This window comes from Phaethon aethereus (assembly GCF_964289735.1).
Source record: "Phaethon aethereus genome assembly, chromosome: 23".
Taxonomy (NCBI): domain Eukaryota; kingdom Metazoa; phylum Chordata; class Aves; order Phaethontiformes; family Phaethontidae; genus Phaethon; species Phaethon aethereus.
The window spans coordinates 2,585,737-2,609,838 of NC_138599.1; the positions used below are offsets into that span (position 1 = coordinate 2,585,737).

Genomic DNA, 24,102 nt, shown 5'->3' on the forward strand with positions numbered 1-24,102 from the left:
AATAGAGCATGACAGTATAGAAAAAAAGACAACAGCCACCCCTGTTTGCAGCAGAGATGTGGAATTTTTAATGCAGCTCTTTCCTGTGCTGTTGTTTAATTTGCAGCTCCCCCAGTCTACTCCATACTTGTGGTATATCGCTTGCCTTCTGTGGTGCCTATGTTTTACTTCTGTATGAAAAGCTCTTTACAAAGGTTACTAGCTCCAAAGTTAAAACAACAGCTCTTTAGCTATATAATATTTTGATATGTTTTATACATTTAGTGCAGTCCAAGAGGTGGTAATACCAATATTTTAGTTTTATACATATAGATTCATACATAAATTTCCATATACACGTAAAGTGACCCAGCAGGAGGTACTCTGTTCTGAGCAAGGCACTGATCATAGTACGTCCAGCACTGGAGAAAGAGACCTCAAAACTCATCTTAAGTGCTGACATTGCTTGCACATCTGATAGCAGTGGGGAAATAAAAAAAAAAGCAGGAATGGATGTGTTTCACAGCATCTCTATTTGAGTGGGTCTCTTCCACTTTATTTGTGCAAAGTGTTCTCTAAGTGTTTGTGTGTCTTTTCAACTCCAATGAGCAGAGCTGTAGCTGAGCATTGGTGGGAGCCTCTGTGCAAATGGCACCTGTGGTATAAACCGCCACGCAGGAGGTGAATCCAGATTCTTCTCCCCTGTTCAGAAAGTAAATACAGTCCTGCGGGGAGGAGCCAGGTTCCAGAAATACAGGATAAACTTGCCTGGTTTTGTGCAAAGCAAGGATAGCTTTGCCAGCAGTCTTCTTTCACCATCCTGTGCTGGTGCTTGGATCTGTGCTACATTGTCCCTGAGGATAAGTTGTGGCTCTCCTTGAACCGTTCTGAGAAACCGCCAAGAGAAACTCTGTAGTTCTCAGCTACGTGTGCCGTTGCTTATCTCATACAATCCAATAAATGCCTATCCAGTAGTGACCAGCTTTGGCTGCTGCTAATGCAGGCTGTATTCAACCCACTGACTGCAAGACAGAAACCCTTTTACTCTCCCTTCGTGACCCTCCACCCAGCCCTCTGCCATTTGATAGCCCACATCTGTGGCTAAATTGTTCCAAAAGGTCTTTATGCAGATGCAGAGGCTCTATCCTTGCGCAGTGGAGCTTTTTTATTAAAAAATATCCTGAGGATTTTTCATTCTCAGAGTTAGTGGCTTGTGCTAAAAATCCTCTAATGGTGTATTGATCAAATCTGTCTGATACGGCACCTCCTAAGTAATCGCGAGCTTCGTGTTCAGCTGGACTGGACTAAGGCCCCGCTCCCCCATGAGCACATGCGTGCTCACACACGCACAGGCCAATGTGTCTGTCTGTCTGTCTGTCTATAGCTCCTCCGCCCCTCGCGGGATGGCGGCATGCTCGCCAGGGCAGGCAGGCACGATGCGGGAGTCTGCCGGTTCAGCCACGGGAGCAGAACTGCCGGGCTGGCACATAGCACGCAACATGCGCAGCCTCCTCTTAACGTGAGCAGCGCCAGCACAGGGAAAGGCAGGAGTCTGGCCGGGAAGCCCTGATCCTGCTGCCTCCCAGGCTGCTGGGGCTGTGGAGCCACATGGCCAGGCGGCCAGGCGGGGGCTGTGCCACCAGCACCATGGTCTCCTGTCCCTGGGGCGCTGCCCACAGTCTCGGGGCCACGGGGGAAATCCCCCCAGGCAGGAGTGCTTTCCCCTCCTCCCCCCCGCTCTTGCCAGACTGCTTGCTTCTCTCTTTTTTAAAAAGACGGGGTTTTGTTCTGTTGCCGGTTTCTCGTGTGGATCCAGCTATTGCTAAGACCAGATTAACCAGTGAGCACTCCCCGCCAGCTGGTGCAGGGCCCGATCTTGCCCCCGACCCAGGTACACCTGATCACCATGTGCTGCTGGAGAGGAAACATCCAGGCCACCAGCGCTGGCCCGCTCACTGCACTGGGATTCATGGGTGCTAGCGGAGCGTGTAATTAAGCAGGAGCAGAGATGGAAGAGTCTCCGTCCCCCTGTGTTATGGATGGGGCAGAGGAGGGGTCTCTGGGCTCCCCATCCCTCGCTGGCACTTCCCATGCAGCGCACCAGAGTGCAGCAGGGGCTGTTGAGCAGGCCCTTGCAGCAAAGGCAGCTGCAGTGCACTTGTTGTCTTAAAACAATGTTCAGTGTCTACCTGCGTATGGAACCATGCTGCTGCCTGCAGAAGGAAATCAGGGCACTTGCAAGAGAAGTGGGCTGGAGAGGAGGGGGCCCCCGGGGGTGACTTCACCTGTAACCTTCGCTAAATAGCTGCTGGCCCAGAGGACTGGCTGTTTGTGGCTCTGAATATATTGCACCCACTTGCGCAGGGAGGCTGGGAGTAGGCTTCCCCAAAAGATAACAGGTAAAATGAACTGAAAGGGGCGTCTCTCATAGAGCACCTGAGCATCATCGTTACGTTTGTATTGCTCTGAGGGCAGAGCTATAACAGTAACGTGCACCAGGCATTGCCTTGCAGGTCACCTGAACACTGTTCCTCCGTTTACCTTTAAGTCCCGTACCCCTGCCAGTGCTGCGGGCAGTGAGGGATGCCCCATGAAAGGCAGGCTGGTCTAGTCCTGAGGACAGCCTGTGCAAACAGGCAGAACTCCGCCAGGAACTCCTGGGGCCCGGTGTGAAGGCGGGAGTGCGTGTGCACGTGTACATTTTGGGATGTGAATGTGCAAGGGATGATAGATGTAGTGAACAATTCGTGAAGAAGTCGGCACTGGGAGAAAGGAAGACATCAAGCATGCACACAAGTTTCACAGCTATGAAAGAAGTTGTTATAACTCTTCAGTTCACATTTATTTAAGTTCTGTGATCAGTCTTTTCCACCTGCAAGAGCTTTTGTGTCAGTGCCACCAACATATGGAACAGATATTATAACATTTCACCCCAGCAACAGGAAGAATGGCTTCATGTCTCACACCAGTAAGACACAGAAATAAAACACCAGTTCCTCCCTTATACTGCTAGCCCACTGGATGCAGGATTATACTCCACCAGTTTCCTGTTCAGCTTGTTCAGCAATCAACCCCAACAATGTTACTGGATGGCTCTCTTCCCGGAGAAGGGACCTTTTGAGATCAATTTGCAACATAGCAGGAGGGGAACACCTCTCATTAGCATTGCTGCAGCAGGATTTCTGTGCCTGCGAGGTCACCGCAGACATGAGCAGCCTTATCATGGAGCAATGCTAGTGTTAAGCCCGTGGCAACAGGTGCAGCAAAGTTCGGAAATAGCCATTAGGCAAACATTGTGCAACTCTACAGGAAGGGAGGGAGGAATAAAAGCCCTGAATCAGAACAATTTCTAAATGCAGCTTTATAAAATCAAAACAATGGACTTGAACCTCACTATCTCTTCCTTCAGGGTTTTTCTTCAGGGGTTTTCCCCCTTTTCCTAGGGTACAAAGGAATTTGGTGATGTGTAGAGACTCTCTTTTGCCATTTTTTTGAGACAAACACAGTTCTTAAGGAGAAGAGGGGCAAAGAGAACCAAGACATTCCTAAGCTTAATATATGTGCTGGCATAAGTCAAACTACTGCTTTGAATTGGGCTTTTCTTGCTTTTTCCCTTTGTAAGAAGGCTTGAAATATTTCTGCTTTGCGGAAAAGCACAGTAAAGCCCTTTGTGGCAGTCTTCTGTGGGCAGCTCAAATTCAAAGCTGCGCAAGGCAACTAGAGTTTCTCTGTAATGCTGCAGTCTGTATCTCTGCCTTCCCTCTCCTCATCAAAACCTCGCCCCTCCACCCATGGGCAGCAGAGAAAACCACCTGCAACATGTTCTCTGCCTCCACTGGCAAACAATGATTTTGTCTAACTTGTTTCATTATGTGTCTGAAGATCTGACCATATTCCACTTCTCATTAAAATTCTTAGATCTGTCTGAAACTGCATCAGGTGAAGGCTCCCAATCAAATCTACTTTAATTGCCACTGTGCAGGCAGCATCCTGCTATTACAGGCATGCAAATAGACAAGTGTGTAATAGACTTTTGCTTGCTTTTTGTCCATGGTCAGTGGTGCTGGGTTGATTCCAGGATGTCAGAGACCCCTGGATTTTCCAGCACTTCATTACCTTTCCAAACAGAGTGACCAAAGACAGATTTGGCAGATTCCAAAGCATAGTTCCCCGGCTGGGGTGGATGTGTTGGCTGTGGCTTCAGTTCAGAGCACACCCAATTTCCAGCTCTGTGGTAACCAGAAAGTACCCCAAGGTATGTTGAGCAGAAAACAAGAGAGAGAAATACATTATCTGAATCAAGACACGTAGCACTTGCGTCCATTGGTGTAAGGAAATGATTGGCTGAATTCTCTAGAGATTGGCAGAAGGAATGTGAATCCAAATGACTCCAGAAAGGGTTCCATCCGTCAAAACCAAAAGGATGGTATTGGAAAATTTGTGTTTAATGCTCTAAGGCTATGTCTGTATAGTCCCCTGATCCTCTGGGATCCGTACACTAGCACATATGAAAGCCACTATGACTGTTAGAGGTACTGGTCATTTCAGCTTGGTCACGAGATGCATTAGTGCCCTTTCATCCACACCTCACCCAGCCACGCAGAGCCAGGTCACCTAGCTCATACAACAACCTGTCAGTGTAGTGGGAAACCACCTCCCAGCAGGAACCTACCTCCCCACATACTGCAGTGATTTCCCACCACAGAGACAAAATCTTGTCCTTGTGGCCAGCTACCATGCTGTCTGCACAAAGCACAAAATGGCAACGTGCACCGGGGGAGCAGGGGAAGAGGGGTGGGAAGAGTTGATTCTCCAAGGGTGTGTTGTATGCCATGCAAAGGCCCACAGGAATCCATGCATGTGGTGTCATCCTCACACAGTGCTATATTGCCTAACTAACTGAAGTATAAACTCCTCTCATATACAGATGTATTTATTAGCCTGCAGGGAATCCACAAGGTAGTGCGCACACAGATGTGCTTCTCTGTGGAGGAAGAGGGACAAGCAAGGTGAGTCTTGAGGCTACACTAGATGATGGGAACACAGAAAGTGCACAGAACAACTATAGCTGTTTAGATTCAGATATACAAAAATAAAATGGTGCTTTAGTCCAAAAATAAAATGCCAGGAGCTGGTAGCATCCAACATGGCATTCATACCTCCTCTTATAGAGAGGGTTTCATCTTGATGGTAGTTTCACTTCTTTTTTGTACAAGTAGCACTGAAACGCTGTTTGGTGTCTGGGCAGCAGGATAATGGTGTGGTCCCCATCTCTCCCTCCCACATGCGCTTTACTCAAACATCCTCATTGTTTCCAGAGCAATATTGAGTGTGCAATATCTACAGAATGCCAAATAACCAACCCAAGACAAAGGAAAGTAAATGCCCACTCGCCAAGAAGGCACATCCCCTTGTTCAGAACTGTCCCAGCCATCATCTCTTCTATGCCATACCTGGGTAAAACAGATGAAAGTTATCCTTGAAACCAAGCTCTTATACAGGATGTTCGTTCCTTTTTCTCCTCTTCCTCTTCTTTGCTTTTATATACATTTAAGTGTATATCGATATTTATTTTTCCTCTGATACAAGTGAACACAAATGTGATGTGGATATAAATTCTGTTCTCTGAAACACTTTGTGGTCACAGGAATGTACACATTTGGATTTACACACCCACACACATTCCAATATAAAAAAAAATTGTAGTCCCAAAACTAAGATGCTTTTTAAAAAGTTAAAAGGCCAGATTCCTCCATTGGCTTTTATCCTTCATTAAGAGCAAGAAAATTACCTGAAATAATGATTTATTCTTTATATTCTGCCTGAGTTAATTTTAAAATTCCAATCAACAGATGCAAGGAAGAGAGGAGGAAAAGCTAGTGGGGGGTCATGTTAGGCTTTGAAAAGGAAAATTAGAGAGAATGTTTTCCTTTCTAAAATTTTTCCCCCTTTGGGTTTCAGGTTATAAGATGGTTATTTAAAGGATGCTTTCTCCAAATGTGTTGGCTTCAAAATATGTCCCCATGCCATGTGGAATTAAAAGAGTCAATCCAAGAGATTGGGAGTGGGAGCAGAAGGTAAAAAGGACAGAAACAAAACCCCTAAACCAAGCTCTTTTCTCTATTCTTGTGTTGGTTTTGAGCATCTTTCATTATAAGCATCTTATTATTTGTTTCAGCAGTCTTGGCTGTTTAGGTCTTCACAACAGAGACTTCCCATCCCCATGGCCAAGGGGGAAACAATTTCTCTGAGGAAGGAACAAAAAAACCCACTACAGCCTCAGATTTGAGCACTGGCTTCCACACAGTCTGGAACAAGGGCTGTGAAGAATCCACACCCAGCTACTCTGGTGCAGTGTAGAGATTGACACAAGGGAACCTACGGACATTTAATCAGGTTGGGCACATCCCATCCAACACAGGGCAGCTGTCACCCGCATACACATGCACACACATAGCCAGATTGATACAGAAGGGCCAGGATGAGAAAAGAAAGATGCAAGTACCGAATGAGATGTGGGCAAAGGCAGAGTGTTCCCTTGGGCATTAGCAAGCCAGGCAGACACTTAACCTAATCAAGTCAATTACAATTGCACCAAAATTTAAAAATCAATATATGAATTACGCAATGGCAAAGAGGGGAATCTAAAAGGCCTTGGTTGTTGAGCGACAGGGTCAGGAGAAGCGAAAAACATTAGCTTCTTCATTTTGCTGTGTTGACACTTTAAACATACTGTTCCTTAGGACAGATGTAAGGAGCCCGGGAACCGGGAGGTGGGCAGCAGAAGGAGATGTCAGAATGATGAGGATAAAGATCTTGTGGGAGATCTGACAAGGGAGTATAGACATGAGGGATCTTCTCCACATATCGATCTTCATGTGAGTAACAGCGGGTCAGGTAATCACTCGCATTCGATATCTCTGAGTGACACTTTCCAAAGTTCTGTAAGTAGAGACAAAAGTCAATGGGTGAAAACTCTGGGATCATTGGCCATAAAACACAAAACTCTTCAGTTCCTTGCTGAGACACATAGATAACAAGTAGGATGGAAAATTAAATAGTTCTGCGTACTGCTTCAGAAAAATAGAAACCCAGGAGATATACCCTCACATTTCAATTTTTTTGTCTCACTTCCTGAGATATCCATATTGCTGGTTAATGCGTACAGATTTTGCATGGTTTGCCCCTGGTCTGTTAACGCTCTGCCTCTCTGGACAAAATAAGCAGTTGGCCAAGAAAGGACAGTTTATTTTCAATCTTCTTAACTCTTCCACACCTGAGTTTTGAAAAAGCAGTGCTTGTATGATTAATCTAATCCAGGCTCATGCTCTTTTCTTAAAGGGCACATGTGTCTGACCAGGGACTTTGGAGGCAAAATAGGTTATTGTGTCTAATGTTTACCTAGTAGATAGGAGTGCATATGCTAAGCTTTACCTGTGTGAGCAGTTTCACTGAAAGCCTTGGGGCCAGTTTTGTAAGTCAAATCAACTACAGAGAATATAAAGCAGTCCCAAGACGAAGACTGCTCTGAGGTTGCATGATCTTCCCTCTGATGGAGCATATTCTTATGGATGCTTTGCAAAATCTGATTCTTCTTCTTTAAGTGCCAAATGAAATCAAAACCCCTCGGAGTCTAAAGTGCTTTGATTTCTATTGAGATAATTTTGCAGAGGTCTGGCAAGCAATACTGCTTGTTGGAGTGTGAAAATCGCAGAGCCCCTTTTTTCTCCTAGAAAGCTCCATGCAAAGAGCAGCAAGAGGAAAGCAGAGGAAGCCCCCCTGCCTCTGCTGATGTGCCTGTGGGGGACACTAGTGTAAGCTCAGAGGAGCACAGAGCTTTCCCACAGGCCGGGACTCAGGGCTCCTCGGAGAGTAGCAGCAGATGGCAAGGATTCCTCCCTCCTCACAGACCCTTTCCTCTGCTCTGAAGCCCTGCAAGATGACCCAAGTTGGAGGGATGTCTAGAGAGGACAGTGCTTTTAAAATCAACTCGCATTCATAGGCTCTTACCGAGGGCTAATCTGGTCTCTAAGAGAGAGCAAATGCATTGGCAATCACCTTTTATGGCTGTGGTTTGAACTGGGGCTGGTTGAAGCCAGTAACTTGCCCTTGAGTCCTTCCTTTTTCTTACAAAATACCAGAAACAGTCAGTTTAGTGGAAAGGACAAGGATTTGACCCTCAGGAGGAAATGCCTGAAGGAACAGAACAATCTATTCTGCTCATCTGCTGCCAGTTCCTGGATAAATATTTCACCAGGACACTTTTAAAAAATCATATAGAAAACAAAGTGTTGACAATAATTTATTGATGGTTCAGACCACTAGAAGAGGCAACAAGCAAGTTGGAGGGCTGCACAGTTTTAAGATGATTTCAGGAACAGCCTCGCTAAGAGCAATGAAGGCTGCTAGAAGATGGAAAGTTTGAGCACCAGGAGAACAGCAGCAATGCTAAGGTAAATCTGATTTTCATTTCTCTTTCCTTGACAAAACTGTATATCCCACCACTTAAGCTTTTAAAAGTCAGTGATCTTGACCAGGCCAGACAGCACAGAATAATAGGGTCTAGTCCCCTTCTATTTAGAATTGCTGGATTAGTATCTGAAATTTGGGTGGGCCATTCCCACAAGCTACCTCATGAGGTTTTTTTCTACTTCTGCCTTTAATTGCAAAGTGAAAAGGTGGAGGGGTGCTGTGTGGCATTATAGCTGTTTAATTGAAGGAACCCAAGCCACCAGACATGAGAAAGCTTCACTAACTCTACCTTAACCCCTACAATCTCTTCCTATCTACTTTATGCAGCCCTGAGTCACAGCTCTCCCATTCCCAGGTGGGAGCTACATTTACACAGAAACTTTAGGCCTCTACAGAATTCAAGGTTTGAATTGCACTGTACTACACACAACCCTGTGGCTGGAAAAGTAGGCAGGTTGTGGCAATACGTATTTCAAGCCTGGAGACAGTTACCTTCATACAAATTCTATAGCATAAACAGAGATCCGTACCATAAGGGAAGGAGGGAACAAAGAACAGCTGTTTGCTATTTTTCTGATTGCACCAGCTGATAAACAGGGATAAAGGGCGGCTAACAGCCAGGGAGAGCGTTAGCCAGCACAGAGTGTGCAAAGGGTCTCTCTCTGTATAATCTACTCTCAAGAAATCTCAAGCACAACAGAACTCCTTTCCGTACCTGCAAGGAGGGAAAAAAAGTATTAGCCATGCTCTCCTCCTGCTTTGTAGAGTTAAGTCACTGACTGATAGCTCAACTTTCTGGGTAAAGCTAACATGAAAGGGAAGTCGTCTCAATGATTGAAATTTAGTAAGACTTAACAGGTAAGAGGGTCTCTTAGCAAGGCTAGCAATCTATTATTAAGTAAATGAGAGGGTAGGTTTATATGCTTTTTGAGCATGCAACAGAAAAGCCTAGGACTTCATACCAATATGTGCGCTCAGAAGGTCAAATAGGAAAGAGACTCTCAGCTAACGTAAGTAGGTATCTTGTGTAAATTGAGCTAGGTGTTAGCATCTAACACTGAAAAAAGCAGAAGGTGTCATGAGATACTATTTTATGAGCTGCTTGTTGACAATACACTAGGTCAGCAAAGCATATTTCTTTCTGTTTCTCTCAGTTAATGTGGGCATGAAACAGGCATCCATGAAGTAGGGCTTAGAGAAAATAAGTGCAATTTTGTCAGCACTTCTGTTTGGCCAGGTGAGTATGAACAAGTTCTTTTCTTTCTGGCCAGTGTTTTGTGCTCACTCTTCACAGGTGGGAGAGGGGCCAGAGCAGGGCAGCTGGAGAATGCCAGCATTGGGGTCAAAGGAAGAGACTTCCCTGTCTCCTTTCACCTTTCTTCAGCATATGGAGCCAGGAGTCACATTGCTCTAGCTTTGTTCCCTGATCTCATTTCTAAGTAGCAAAAGGGAAGAAAACAAAATCAGCTTGATGTTTTTTAACATATTTAGCAGCCGGTGCCTTTTGACTTCCTTCCCTGGTCCCACTGTGACTTTTCCCAAATCTAATTTATCTTTAACAAAGTTTGAAATTAAATTAGGGATAATGCACTAATTAAATTGAACCGGCACACAATTCTGCCACCTTCCCCCACCTGACTTCTCCCACTTGCTTTTGTTTCCAGCATAACTTCATACAATTTCTCATTTTCTGGGTTACCTCCTCCCCTCTCAGTTTTATTTTCAAGACCTTGATTAGAGGGGATGTCAGCAATCTATCTGTTTCAGGCAGCCTGGCAGATTACCTTTAAGCTGTCTTTATTTGATTGAATTAGAGAGCCTTCATTTCTGACATGACTTACCCTCAACACTTCTCCTCCCCTGTACACCTGTCTCCAGCTTTTCCTCTATTTGCAGATCCTCTCTTTGGTAAAACTAGGTGTGCTGCAGACAGCTTTCTCTCCAACCTGACAATATCCTATACTTTTAATCATCTCAAAATAATGAGTTCTCACTGGCCTAAAAGTGAAAAGCTCCTTCTCAGGGTCCTGAGGATTTCTCTGCTATAGTCTCTGGAAAATCTGAAGACTATTACATGCGAGAGTTGGGCAGATACTGCTACAGAGGAATGTGGTTTCTGCTATTGCTCAAAAGCCCAAGAGCCAATTAATAACCTCTCATACAGTTTAAACTTGTCTTTAGTCTTGCAGCATGGCTCACAAACAGAAGTAGGCTGGTTTTCTCTGCTTGTCCAGTCTTAAGGCAAACACAGCACACATTCATGCATTTATCAGATGTGTTAGCCTGTGCCCTGTCTGGGAAAAGTCCCTGCTGTTCAAAACTATTTAAACTTTGGGCTGCCACTACCCTGGCCCTCTCCATCAGCTGGTTTTGAATTTTGGGATGCAGCACAGGCTGATGGACAGAAAGAAGCAGTTTTGTTGAGTGACAGCAACAGAAGACTCTTTGTCCTCAGTGGAGAAGGTGTAGGTGTTGGAAGATAAAAAATATAATGGGAACCAAAAATAAGAAGAATTCCACCATGGTGCTGGGAGTCTCACATCATCTCCTCCCTGTTTCTAAATTCCCTACTCAGCGTTTTCAAGCTGCTTTTTATCTTCTAAGTATGGCTGCATCTTTAGATATCTCTCAGCATGCTCCTGCTCTCTGTTTGACGCTTTATCTGTGAGGGAGCTCCTTGAATAATCACTGTCCTGAATAAAGAACAAAAATTAACATAGCACAGAATATATCAGGGAATAATCATAGAACGTATTGGGGATGAGCAGGAACCAGTGGCCCTGAGCTGGCTCTTAGAAGTGGTGGACTTTTGTGAGAACAAAACTGAGGGCAAGTGGGCCAGAGGGGCTCACCCCTGGGTTCAGAAAAAGAAAAGGCTGAGCATGAGGAAGGCTGAAATTCCCAAAATATAAGGCAAGGGCCTATGATGGGGGATGCACCCAGAGACACATGCAAGTACTACTTATGCAGAAAACTTGCTCATAAAGTTGCATTCCTTCTTACAGCATGCTTTTAACTCTTTCTCTTGCTGTCTGTAGTACATACCTGTTCTGTGTTCCTATAGCATCTTGGACCATCAATAATCTTAGACATTTCTCTCCTTGCTGTTTCTCTCCCAAGGCTTTCTGTCTCCCCTTTTGCAGTCAGGGCAGGGCTGTTATCCTCATTTACAAATGGGAAACTAATAAGGAGCCACCTTAGTTCTTTGCTTTATTTCTCTTGAAAATTGGAAATGGGGGTATTGACCTGGGGGGTAATTCAGGTAACCTTGGTGTTGATAGGAAGGAAATGTGGCAACTGGGAACTGAGTCAAGGCTGCTGCATTTGATGGTTCTCCAATATCCCCAGCTCAGTCTGCACCAAATCTACAACTGGTGCAGGTTTAATAGTTTTACAGGCATATTCAGAAAGCAGAGCTGGGAATTTGAACCCTGGTCACTAATTTGCTAGGATCTTGGTGCAAGTCTCACGGTTGTGAGGCATCCTTGCCGTAACAGGGACAAGAAATTCCCAAACAACAGAGCAGAAGTGTGGGGAGGTGAAGGGGGAGGAAACAATTTAAAAAGCATAAAAATTCACCCTGATCTGTTGTGTGCTTTAGCAGGGAGACTTTGTGGCATTGAGATTACACCTTCAAAGCACCATATGACTGGCTTTATTTTTACTTCAGAGAAACTGGGAGGATTTCCAAATTTGGATTTGGAGGATTACTGTCCTTTTGCTGACAATAAAATCCCCCACCCCAGGGAGGACAAGGTGAGACCTCCCAAGATGGATTAGGTAGGGCTTGCCTTGTTTGTAACAGTGGTCCTCCAGTGCAGCCCAAGAAACTATTGGGAACTGGAAGCAAAGGCATAAGGGAGGGTGACTGCTTTCAACCACATCTTCCTCTGGGCTGGCGTTTCCATCCTCTCTCCGTGCTGGCAGTGGTACTGCCTGTTGCTGACAGGCAGGCAGGTGCCTGGGAGCTGATCAACACCTCTGTGCAGTAATGAACAGACCCCACAACCAAATGCAGAAAAGAAAAACCAAACCAATCCGAAACTTACTGTCCACTCTCGCTCGTTACGTCTACGAAGACCTTGATCCTCATTCTGGGAGCAGGGATGGGTGAGACACCGCAAGAGAGAGGTTACCATTCTGGTCCGGGACAGACCTGGTGCAGACACTTACCTAGAAAGGCTTTTGCTACAGCAAGAGTACAGGGCTTCTTCCAACAGAGGAAAAGCAGGGACCACAGGGATAAAGGCAAACTGAACTAACCCATTACACAACTTCCACCCAGGTGTTTCTGCTCTACCTTCACCCACCTGTTAACACAGCTGTTCCTACTCTGCAAAGAGGCACTACTCAACAGGACTGTCCAGCGGGACTTTTTAAAAACGCCATTTTTCTCCTGCTTATCCTCCTGCACAGAGATATTCCCCTCCTTTCCAAGGATCTAATTCCCTTGCCCTTTATATTCTCCAAATCACCCCTCTCCATCCCCAAGCTACTGCTTCCCTGTGTGCTTCCTGATCTACCCTGGGTGACCTGGGAAGGATTCAGTGAGCTGCAAAGCACCTTATTTCTCCCTTTGCTTTCTTCCTTGTCTCTCCACCCTTCTCTGCACCTCTTCATTGAGTACCTCTGTGGCACTGTACCCCATTAAACCCACAACCCCTTCTTCCTGTTTAAAAGGCAGCAAAATAAAGGGGAAGTAGGAAGGCAGAAGCTGCAGTCACCACAACTCGGGGAACACAGGAATGAGGGACAGTCATAGCCAAGGAGGGGGCTGCCAATGACATTTCCTTGGCATCACCCAGCAAATCTCCCATGGGCTGAGAAAGGAGAGTTGCTTCCCTTTCAGATGGGGACCTGGTGGCTTTAATACTTGAGAAAAGGGTATGATTATAGGGTAAAGGAATGTAGGAAGACCTGAAGACACTTCTTGCCACTGCAAACACCATTCTGTATCAAAGGGTCCCTGGTAGCTAGAGATGGTCCAGAACAACCACTTGTAGGTTTAAATGCAAGCTGAGTCCTAATCAGTCCCTGTCACAGGACATGAGCGTGAAGGAGCTTGGTGACACTTAAAACAAAGTGTTCAAAAAACATGAGAACAGGGAAAGAGTCAGGTCTGGTCTCTAATTTTGAGAGGGAGAGCACCAAAGAAAATAATCTTTCTCCCTCTTTCTCAAACATCCAGACATGATGTCTGCACCAACCTCACACAAGGCTAGGTCTTTTATTTTTGCATACACAGTACCTCTCTGACTGTCCCTTATTCACTGACTCTTTCAGATGCAGGAACCTTTACGTGTTCCCATATTATCTCACATACTCTCCCACCTTGTTCTTTTACACATGCACATATGCTCCATCTTATCTATGGTTGCTTCCATGCACACAAACTCTTTCTTTTTTTCCTTTCAGTCGGTTGCTTTTTCTTTCTCTCTCCTCCTTTTACTGACTAGCTTGGAAAGGCCCTTAACATCACCATGAGGTTTTTGGCTTCAGCTTCTGCACATCCTAGTATTGCTGCTCTGCTTCATGCTGCTGAGCCTTACAAAAATTCCCCAAACAAAATCCCACACCAAGGGCTGTACCCTTCAAACCCACCTCATTTTTCCCTGTGTCTCCAGCCACACTGACAGCAGAGGGGACAGACCCCTGTTCTGAAACAAAGCCATTAACCCTTCCCCCTCCCACGTGCCTCACCTCACCGTGGAAAGCAAAGGAAAACACTGCAAAAAGCATGCACAGGAGGCAAAAAAAGGCAAAGGCATTTCTGTCAGCACCCCCAGAAATAAGGGTAGCAAAGAGAGCAGCCATTGTGGGCAGCATGCAGGAGGTGGAGGGAGTGGGGAGGAGGACAGACTGGATGTGTAGGGGCCACTCCACAGGAAGGGCAGGAGATGTGGGGGGGCACTGACTTCAGAGGGGCGCAGTGAGGAAGGCAGAGTTCGATCGTGTACCTTGAGGCCAGAATCTGAGGGGAAAGGGCCTAGAGTGACATGCGCTAGCATAAGTTGGGCTGGATGGTTGCATACTCGACTAGATCTCCGCCAGCATGGATGGAGGTCCGAGGGCTGGGTGACGAGGCCAGAGCGGAAGTGTCCAGCTCTGCATAGTGGACATCACAGTCCTTGTTGCCAGAGTTCTGGAGAGAAGAGAGCAGCAAGGCAGTGGGGACACAGGAGGGAGGAATTGGGGTGGAAGTGGGGAAGTGGGGAGTGAGAACACAGGAACCATGCAGAAGGTGGGGAGCGAGTGAATGAGACAGGAGAGGGAGTGTGTGAAGGGTGGAGGGAGAAAAAAGAAAAGGGCGGGAGTGGGGGGAAGAAAAAAACAGTTAAAGAGGGGGGTAGGGAGGTAATGAACCACCAGTCAGGTAAAATCCCAAATCAAAGCAAAGGCCCCAATGGCACTGCTCCCCAAATCCACCACTGAGCTGAGTGACTCAGCCCAGGCTGGCAGCACTCCCAGCAACCGCCCCGTCCACCCCTTTTACTGGGGCTGCTCCCAGCAGCATCTTGCTGCTCTGATTTTCCCATCAACCCCTCTGGCATCAGCATTTTCCTTAGCTGGGGGTGGTTCAGTGGATTCAAACCTTATCGGATACCTGAGCTGTCAGTTTTGACCCAGGAATTTGGGGTTCATCGCAGCACACTGGAGGCAAATGTAGGGTTGGGGGCATGAGTAAAAACCATGGGGAAAGCTTGAATTTCGGGCGTTGTGAAGGAGATACCTGGAGGGAGCAGCTTCAAAGCCACAGCTCAAGGGCAGTTTTGCAGCAGACACATTACCATAGGGAAATGACACTGCTTAGCCAATACTGTTGTCTTGCCCTAGCGTGGGGGCTGTAGAGTTCTTAAGTGCTACGTTTTAACACGAGGATTGACTGCACAGTATGCTGCTGCAGATTAACTATGCGGCATGATTTTGTCATTGTAATAATGTCTAGTAGATGCTAAAAGCACCCTTCTTTGGCATGAAAATATTTATGGGTATTCCCTTACTGAATGGGCTTATCAGCAAGACCTGCATGAATGGAATATTATCCAATTTGACTGATCATTCCTACCCAGACACCTTTCATGCTTTGCAAACACTAACGGTCAGAGAACCCTGAAAGGCAGGATGGCCTGGAAACCTCACTGCTCAGTGGGGAAAATGAGTCACCAGGAGGAGCCTGAGTATCAGTAGCCAAGGTGTGGGGGGGTACCCTGGCTACTTGCCCTGTGGAGTTTCTTTAATACTCGCTTTTGGGCCTGGTTTCTGTGCCAGAATTAACCAAGCATCTGCTAAGCCTCTCTGAGAGGAGAGAGTTATCTCTTCCAAATGAAATAGCTTTCCAATTTCTCTATCCCCATTCCAAAATGGATGCATCACATAGCAATTACGCAAAAGGTGTTTAATTTGAAAATGTTTCTCTTCTCTTTGTTTGGAAGTGTCCTCAGCCATGTACCAGCTGTGGCAGAGCCATTTTCAGAAGTTTACCGCCCTGTGATGAGCTGGTTTAGTGCCTGTTGCTGGAAGGGGTTATTCAGTGAGTGATTATTGCTGACTGCTGCACGGTTCTGTGGCAGGGTTTGGCTCCCTGCTGGTGTCCCACAGCCATGGGGACGAGGGGAAGGGGGAACACGGCTGCAGTGGCATTTCCAGTGTCTGGTTCCCCTGTGGTGCTCGACCAAGCTGGACGCTGGAGGACCAGGAGGTTTGAGGTCTCCCTCTGCCCTGCCTTTGGGGAGGAGACCAGATAGCAGTGGCAAGTTGTTGGCGTGAAAGCTGTGTATCCTATGGCCTCTCTGCTTTGTGTCTGGACCCAGCCTGAGTGTCTACGGACATTTAAGAAAATTAGTAATGCCAGCTCCAGTCTCAAACGCAAACCTATGCCCTGCAGAACTCTTTTCCCCTGAACTTTTTATATCAGTACCCCCTCTAGTCCCAGAGAAAGGCAGACTAAGTCTTTACTTCCTCATTCCTATGCTGTCTACTTTGCCTCACTTCTCTCCAAAACAGTGCTTCCTTCCCACTGGAGGTATTTTTTCCATGGAGTTCCCCTGCTTTCTGCCACTCTTGGGCTTGTTCCTGCTCCCTGCTACTTGTTTGGAGCAAAATTTATTACAATATCAATAATGTGACTTGTATACAAGGTCTAGCACTGCCACACGCAAGCGCTCTGTGTAAATCATCAGCATCAGCACCCTGGTAATTGCCCTGTAAACTGAAAGGAATTATTTTGCTGTCTGCAGCAATGAAACTTTCCCTTCTACCTGTGCAAATGGGTATTGCTGACACATACACTAATCATACTCCTGCTCCTACATATCCTCATGCCTCCACCTCTCTCACTCGTGCTCCTTCTCACACACAAACACACAGCATCTGCGTGACACATAGGCACTGCCATGTGCACACAGGGCACACCTCTGCTTTTACCCACACACACGTTACTGCGCACGGACATGCATGGGTACTGGCACTCTCAGACACGCATATGCTTTGTAGGTGTTAATCTGAAGCACACACTCGCCTTCCCACCCCATTCACTCTTGCTTAGATACCCTCGCATAAACCAAAGCTTTTACCCCACAAGAGCTCAGAAGCAAGTGGTGCAGGCAGCCCCATTACCCCCCTGCCCACTTCTCTACCCTTAATTGTCCACTACACTGTCCTTGCATATTTCGGTGCTGTCAGCTTCGTGTTATCTTTCCCACAGTTTGCAAGACATAAACACACATATTCATTTGTAGCCTCTGACACAGGGCCCACCCACCCCTGCTTGATTCTGCAGGTATCTTGTCCCTGCAGGCATGCCCCAGCCTCTCCCCTTCACCTGGTCCCCTGCCAGCATGCATCGCACACGTCTGCACACACATACCTGCACACCCTCTTTGCGGAGTCCTCCTCCACCTGCCTCTTTTATTTTCTCCTGGCACTTCTCCCATTTCCCCCTCCCTTGCTCTTTGCCATCTCTATCACTTTCCACTCCCATTCCAGTGCTGTGAAATTGTCAACCCCAGGCAGTGGCATTTATTCTGCCTTGTGATGAATCTAGTTTATCCCAAATTATGAGGTTTTGCACAAGTCATTTAAAGCTGAATGCATCCACCCCATTTTCCTGCAGAATACCTTCCCTTCATCTCTCATCTTCTTCACTACTCTCCCAAGTCAAATCTCCAGGTGAAGTGCAAGCCGAACAAGAATATCCTGCCTTTCTCTTGTGCCTTCCCCTCTAAAGGATCCCAGAACCACATATACAACAGAGCAGCTGCCTACATCTGCATCCGAACACAATGGGAGGAGCGTGTGTCACAGTGAGGTTGGCAGAGACCCAGTGAAGCTAAAGTCCCTCCTCATCCTCCAGCTGACCCATCTCTCAGGTGAAGGACTGTGCAGAGCTAGCTTGCCTTGGTCAGTCCCTTAGTACGCTGGAGTGTGGTGACTGGGTTTTGGTAACCACCACTATCCCTGCTACCCTTCCCTGGAGGTTTCCATGCGAGTGCTATCCCAGCCAGACACTCAGCATCTCCTCTGCAGGGAAGTGCACGTGTACAACATGAACAGGAGCCCTCTGCAATACCTTAGGGGTGAAAAAAGTGATGCCTGTGCGTGGTCCTGCAGGGAGGAGGGCGGGAGCCGGCTCCTTTGCAAAGCATGGCTGGGCAACGTGCTGCACGCCTGGCCCTGGCTGTGGCACCACATACTGCCTGTGTTAGCTGGGAAGAATCTAGCAAAACCAGCACCCCTTGGCAGCAAAGTGGCACCCTCCTTTCACTTGCCAGTCATGAACTTGAATAGCCTGCTGCCTGCCCAAAGGATACAGCAATTTAGCAAGAAATGGGAGCAAGCCTCATCTCATTCCTGGGGCAAAAAGCTAAAGGATGGTGCATGTGTGTGATGGGGGAGCCTGATACCATTTACAGGGACTGCCAGCCAAGCTGACCGGAGGACAGGGCCAATTCACAGCTGTGCTAGACTTGTGCCAAGGGCGGGCAGAGCTGTGGCAGCAGTAGTTGAGTCACCCAAACATTGCATCCCTACTGCAAAGGGAGTTTCTTCATGGGCCAAATGAAATTAAGGCTCCACAGTCCATCAGCTCTTGGCTAAAACCACGGGTAAGGAGCAGCGAGTGCCAAGCATGGGGCATACAAATGCATCTCCTCAGAGCAGGATTGAGAGCAGTAAACTGCGTTCCCATGGTTACAGAGCAGCTACCCATCAGGTCCCATCTCACATCACTAACTCTGCCACTTAATTAACTGACTGCTCGTTATTTCCCGAAATGAGCTCCTCCATCCTCCTGCTTGCCTGAAATTCATCTCTCAGATGCTCTCCACAGAGCAGCCCGTCTGGCTCTAGCATCCTGTGTTTCATTTAAAACTCACCTACCACTCAGCAAGGATTAGAAAGAGCTGGAGACAAGCCCCAGGACTGAGGGAGGGCTCCAAAGGGAAGTTTTTCTTTAGGGACACCAGCCACATTCAGCTAGGATGAAGTAAATAGGATCACATCAACACAGCTCAGCGCAGAACTGTGTCTTTTTATTTCCAATGCTCTCAGCATCTGTCTCACTGTAGATTTCAGCTAGCTAAAGGTCACTGGGCCCGCTCCTTATATTATCTGCACAGGAATATGCATTAAAGGGTCATGCCAGGATGAACTGGAGGGAGGGTTATAATTAGTTATGTTCATAAAATATGACTCTAGTATGGGCTGATATTTATACTGCTTTCTCAAACAAATGTGTTCACATTGCTGAGATCTAGAAACACCAGGCTTGGTTTGTAGTGCTCTGATCCACCCCTCATGAAGGAAGAGTTGGAGTGAGACCTGCAGTAATTACATGGGGATCCTGTGTCCCCCATGCCATGGGGTAAAGGGAGGGAAAGGATATTGTCCAAGGCCTGGGAGGAGGATGGTTTTCTGTTTTCTCATCAAGGGAGGACTCTAATCCCACCTGCTCTCTGCTTCCTATGCCTTTGCCCTTTGAATCTAACGTTTCCTCCTTCAGCCTCAGTCCTTGAAAACCAGCCTTTCCCGCATGGCTGTTGTTAACATCTCTCCCTGACCCTTAATCTCTTTGCTGCTGCTGCCTCACATTAGCATCTCCCTATCCGAGGTTGAACACCTCCACACAAAAGAAAGGAGGTTTAAAAAACTTGTTGTCAATTGAGAGTCAAACACTGGCATGCTCTGCCCTGCAGATAATTGCTTTGTGACGCTCTCACTGCAGTGCATGCTGCTCTTCGAGAGCTGCTTTGTTCAGCTGCAAACTCTTAACAGGGGATCAGCTGCAGGAGATGAGGAGTGACTGGGGTGGGGTAGCTGGCTTGTAGGCTTAGCTGTCATATGTAGGTAAAGATGAGACTACCACAGGTTGTGACAGTCCTCCAATGAGTATTTGCAATAAGCAGTGTGTTTTAGTGAGGAATGACCCATAAAGGCACAGCTGTAGGACCTATGGAAACCAAGAGCAAAAGGAGCAAGTGCTGAATTAGAGTCCATGGTATCTGAGAGGTGGGCTGAGATCAGAGTGTGGAGGTTGCCTTCCTCCAGGAGAGGATACTCCCTGACTGTGAAGGCTGCTTGTTCACCGCGCTGGATGGTGGGGCTCTTTTATTTCATAGGGTGAGAGAACCTGTGTGAAAGGCAGTGAGGCTGGGGGTGAGGATGAGGTCAGGCAGCACTATTAGCACCCTGATCTCCTTACCAGTTTGTCAGTGTAGGGAGAGGGCTCAGTGGCTGCCATGTCATAGTAAGGAGTCTGCAAAGGGAGTTTCTGGATTTCCTCCTCATGTTTCATGTTTTCTAAGTGAACAACCTGTAATACAGGAGAGAGAAGAAGGGTGAGAAAAGCAAGTACTAACCTTCTGTCACAGCTTGGGGCAACATCTGCTTAAGGTGACACCATCACAAGATATCGCCATGAAGGGTAGTGCATCTTACCGTCTCCCTTGCTCCTACCATATTATTTGCCTCCTGTTCTCTTTCTTTCATTCTCACACCCCTCACTAACACTCATGACATTCAAAATGGTGGGGATGCTCAAAAGTCCTCACACCTAAGGGCCCATCTGAACACCATCTAATTTAGAATTCAACCCCCACAAAAGGGAGTAAGCAGGACCCAAATTATAGCTTTCAATTAGTGCTATTCTTTGGGAATTTTGCACAGACAAGTCCTTACTTTCTGCCCCTCAAACTTAGGCCATAGACGATTTCGCTCTTGTAAATCGTTTTCCAAAATTTAGGCACCGCAGACACTGCTTGCAATCAGTTTTCCTTGCCAGAGGAAGGAACTTGCATCTGGGCTGGGGAGGCATACCTGGATGTCTTCTGCAGTCAGGTGGCTTTTCATCTCCTGTTTCCTCTTCGGTGGAGGGGCAGGTTTGTGGGATGGAGGCAAGTCAATTCTGCAAATAAAGAAGTGGTTGCTGATCAGAGAGCAAGAGAAAGGGGATTGCTTGCTTTGATGCGCTGTAACAAGCCAGATCCTGCATGTGCCAAAAATTTGATTGTTTGTCACCAAACAGCCTATATAATCATATAGATTATTCTCAGTAACGCCCCCATGCCCTCTTTCTCACCCCAATTAGAATTGTTAATAGAAATAAACTCCCTCCTAGCATTCTGCTCCTAATTCCAAATACCCATGTCTGATTGCAGATCCCAAGGGTGCAGCTGGGATACCTGTCTCCCGGCAATGTTTTGGAATGGCTCCAAATCATCCCATGGGTTAAGGCTTATTTTATGGCTGTAGTGTATCAAAAAGTGTCTGGCAGTGGTCACTGCAAATCAACAAGGTAATGTCAGCCCCTTTTCGGGAGCTTATCTGGAACGGTAGCCCCTGCCACAGTCTTCCCAGTAGGAGTTTGAATCTTCCTCAGAGACATGCTATGCCACACAGGGACATTTATCCCCAACCCCAGTGAATCAGCTTTTGCCCCAGAGCATAAGGATTGGCAGCCATTATAATCCCAGCCTAGAGACTGTCTCTGCACATTCTGTTCATACACATGGATGCATCTAATCCTTTTACAAAACTTCTTAAAACTCTGATCCGCTAATTAGCTGGCTCCCCCTCCTTTCTCTCTGTACAAACTTCAACAGTTCTTCTGATAAAGATGGGCAACTTTCCTTGGCGAGCCAATGGATTCCAGTGTGGGATCGGAGTGTATAGGTGAGGGGGAGAGGAAAATGGGTCCCCGAGGCTCTGCAAAACATTGACTTTATGGCTCTAAAGAAAAGAAATGCTATTAACTTTCAGAGGCTTTGGAGCAGACTCCACAACAGAGGCAGCACCTCTGCAGATTAGGGCACCATCGTGTTTCTATTCTCAGCTAAAGTGGCTCTTCCCTGTGCCTGCATTGGAGGGCCATTGTGGGAAGTGGATTGTCTGAACGCTCTCTATCATAGGGCCGATGCTGTTGATGCAATTTCATCTCGTGGTGCTATTTTTTCATTTGTGTGCCTTTCTGTCTCTCCTCCTGCTTTCCCCAGTTCTCTTCCCTCCCTCTGCCGCTATCTTCCAATGCCCTTTCTCAAATAGGATTAAGTGGAGCACAAAATGTGGCCAAGATGTAACGACAATGAGGTGGGGGGTTGTGAAAGATAAAAGCAACTTCTAGCCTTTGGGCTTTCCGTGCCTATGAGGTGGGAAGGAAGTGGGGTGGGGCGGGGGCTGTGGGTGTGTGTGCTCTTGTGGAAAGGCAGTGACAAGATAGAGCTTTTCAGGAAAAGGCCAGGGTAAACATTTCTGAAGGGGGCTCTGTTCATGCTGCATAGGCTGAACTCCACACCACCCGTTTCCCTGCCTGGGATCTGTGCTGCACAGAGTAGGGCAGAGCAAAGCAAGTACCTGTCAAAGAGGAGCCCCTGGGGCGTCCCCTCTCCCTACTCCTGTATTGCCAGAGCTCATGTCCTCGGGCTGGCACCGTATGTACAGAACTGGAATGCTGGGGGGATGTGAATCCTTTCTGGACTCCTTGGGATACATTCAGAGGTGCTTGGCGTCTACCAGGGACCCCCTTCTGATGACAAAATGTCTAATTCAGGAGCCTGAAGCCATTTCTCTGAAAAAGGAAGAATAGGATCCTTTCCTACCACTGGAGGTGAGAGTGGCACTGAGCAGCTACTGTGTCCAAGGATATGCTATAGCAAAAGCAGCGTCTGGGTGAACATCGTTGTGCTTCAGTTTCCACTTAAGGCTTGCGATAAGAGTTCAGAAATAGGAGAGACCAGGATGGAAAGAACTGGGGGGCCCCAAGGAAGGGAAGAGAGTCAGAGGAGTGAGCCAGAGGGTGACAGACAGGAAGAAATGGCAGAAAAAACAGTTTGCTGCCAAGCTTTTCGTGCATGCAGGTAGCGGAAAGGCCGGCAGTGCTCTCTGTCTGCTGCCCCATCCAATAGCACCTGTACCATCAGAGTGCTGTACTTCTGCGGCCATGGGGATACTCACAGGTCGTTGTCCGTTTCAGCGCGGTTCTTTTGTTGCCGCCTGTAGACAATAATTACAGTGACCGCCACGCCAACGATGAGAGCTGCTGCGATGACTCCTCCCACGATCCCAATAATGCCTCCTGGGGCACCCTGAGGTAGCGGCTTATCTGCAACACACAGGGAAGCGCAGGAGAGAGGGTTAGAGCATCAGACAGCACAACTGGTAAGGCGCAAAGACCAGTAGAACCAGGGACTCCAGGAGCAAAGATGCCAATGAGCTCCGAAACTGTCTCAGGTAGCTGTGTGTGGGCAGCTTCCTGGGGGGAGACGGGTCGTGCTTAAGTATAGTAGTCAGAGCTCAAGAGGAACAGAAATCTGTGGCTACAATTGCAGCCCACTGTGTCTCCAAGAGCTAACTGCTTCCTAACTCTTTTGCTATTTCCCCTTAAATCAGGCAGTTATTCCTGGATCTGTTTTTCTCCCTTTGTTCTGTCCTTAAAGGAAGAAGGGTTTAGGGAATAGAGGTGTTTCCAAGCAGCCACCGCATGTGGTGCAGAGGGACTCATGTGGACCTGCTACTTGACATTATTTAATTATCTTGAAAGCCTTCTGCAGGGCTTTGTCACAGTGTCTTCACTGAATTCCTGGCACTGTTGAAATGAAGGAGAGCTTCGCTATTAATGCGGACCTTAGAAGACCTAAGGACCAATGATCAATTTACTGAGGTGGAGCAGAGGTATATGCACTCCTAAACCTTACAGAAAAGATGTCCTGACCGTAGGATTTAGGGGCGAGGGGGAGATATATCATATGTTGCATTTCATCTCCTGTTTGGCCCATGGCTTGAGATCTCTGTGACCTGGGCCAGCTCCTCAGTGACTAACGTGGACCTCATTCAAATGAAACCTATCCCATGAGCCTGATGGGAAAGCGCTTTGAAACGTACGATAAAAGGATTTAATTTGCTCTACCTTCCAACCTAATTAAACTTGAAAACTAGCTAATTGGTACTTTGTACTTACAGCTCCAGCAGTGATGAAAGAAGCAGATAATTGGAATGGAGGAAGAAGGAGGAGGAGGAGGAAAAGGAAAAGAAGTTCAGGGGAGGGGAGAGAGACAGGGATGAAGGAATAGGGTGCTTTGTCGAACTTGTCTGTCACACCTAATTTTTGGACTTTTCTTAATGCACTGGCTACTGGCTGCTCTTAGAGACTACATACTGGAC

General features: G+C 47.1%; 1 protein-coding gene across 1 annotated transcript in view; it reads right to left on the reverse strand.

Moving 5' to 3' along the window:
* Positions 1 to 6,696: 6,696 nt before the first annotated feature.
* NECTIN1 (nectin cell adhesion molecule 1) overlaps positions 6,697 to 24,102 on the reverse strand; it is a 100,645-nt gene continuing 83,239 nt past the window's right edge. The window contains exons 6-9 of the mRNA XM_082009880.1: positions 22,897 to 23,044; positions 20,764 to 20,851; positions 20,150 to 20,260; positions 6,697 to 6,921 (exon numbers count right to left, since the gene is read on the reverse strand). Coding sequence (XP_081866006.1) covers positions 6,703 to 6,921; positions 20,150 to 20,260; positions 20,764 to 20,851; positions 22,897 to 23,044 — 566 coding nt within the window. The 3' untranslated portion in view covers positions 6,697 to 6,702. The remainder of the gene's footprint in view (positions 6,922 to 20,149; positions 20,261 to 20,763; positions 20,852 to 22,896; positions 23,045 to 24,102) is intronic.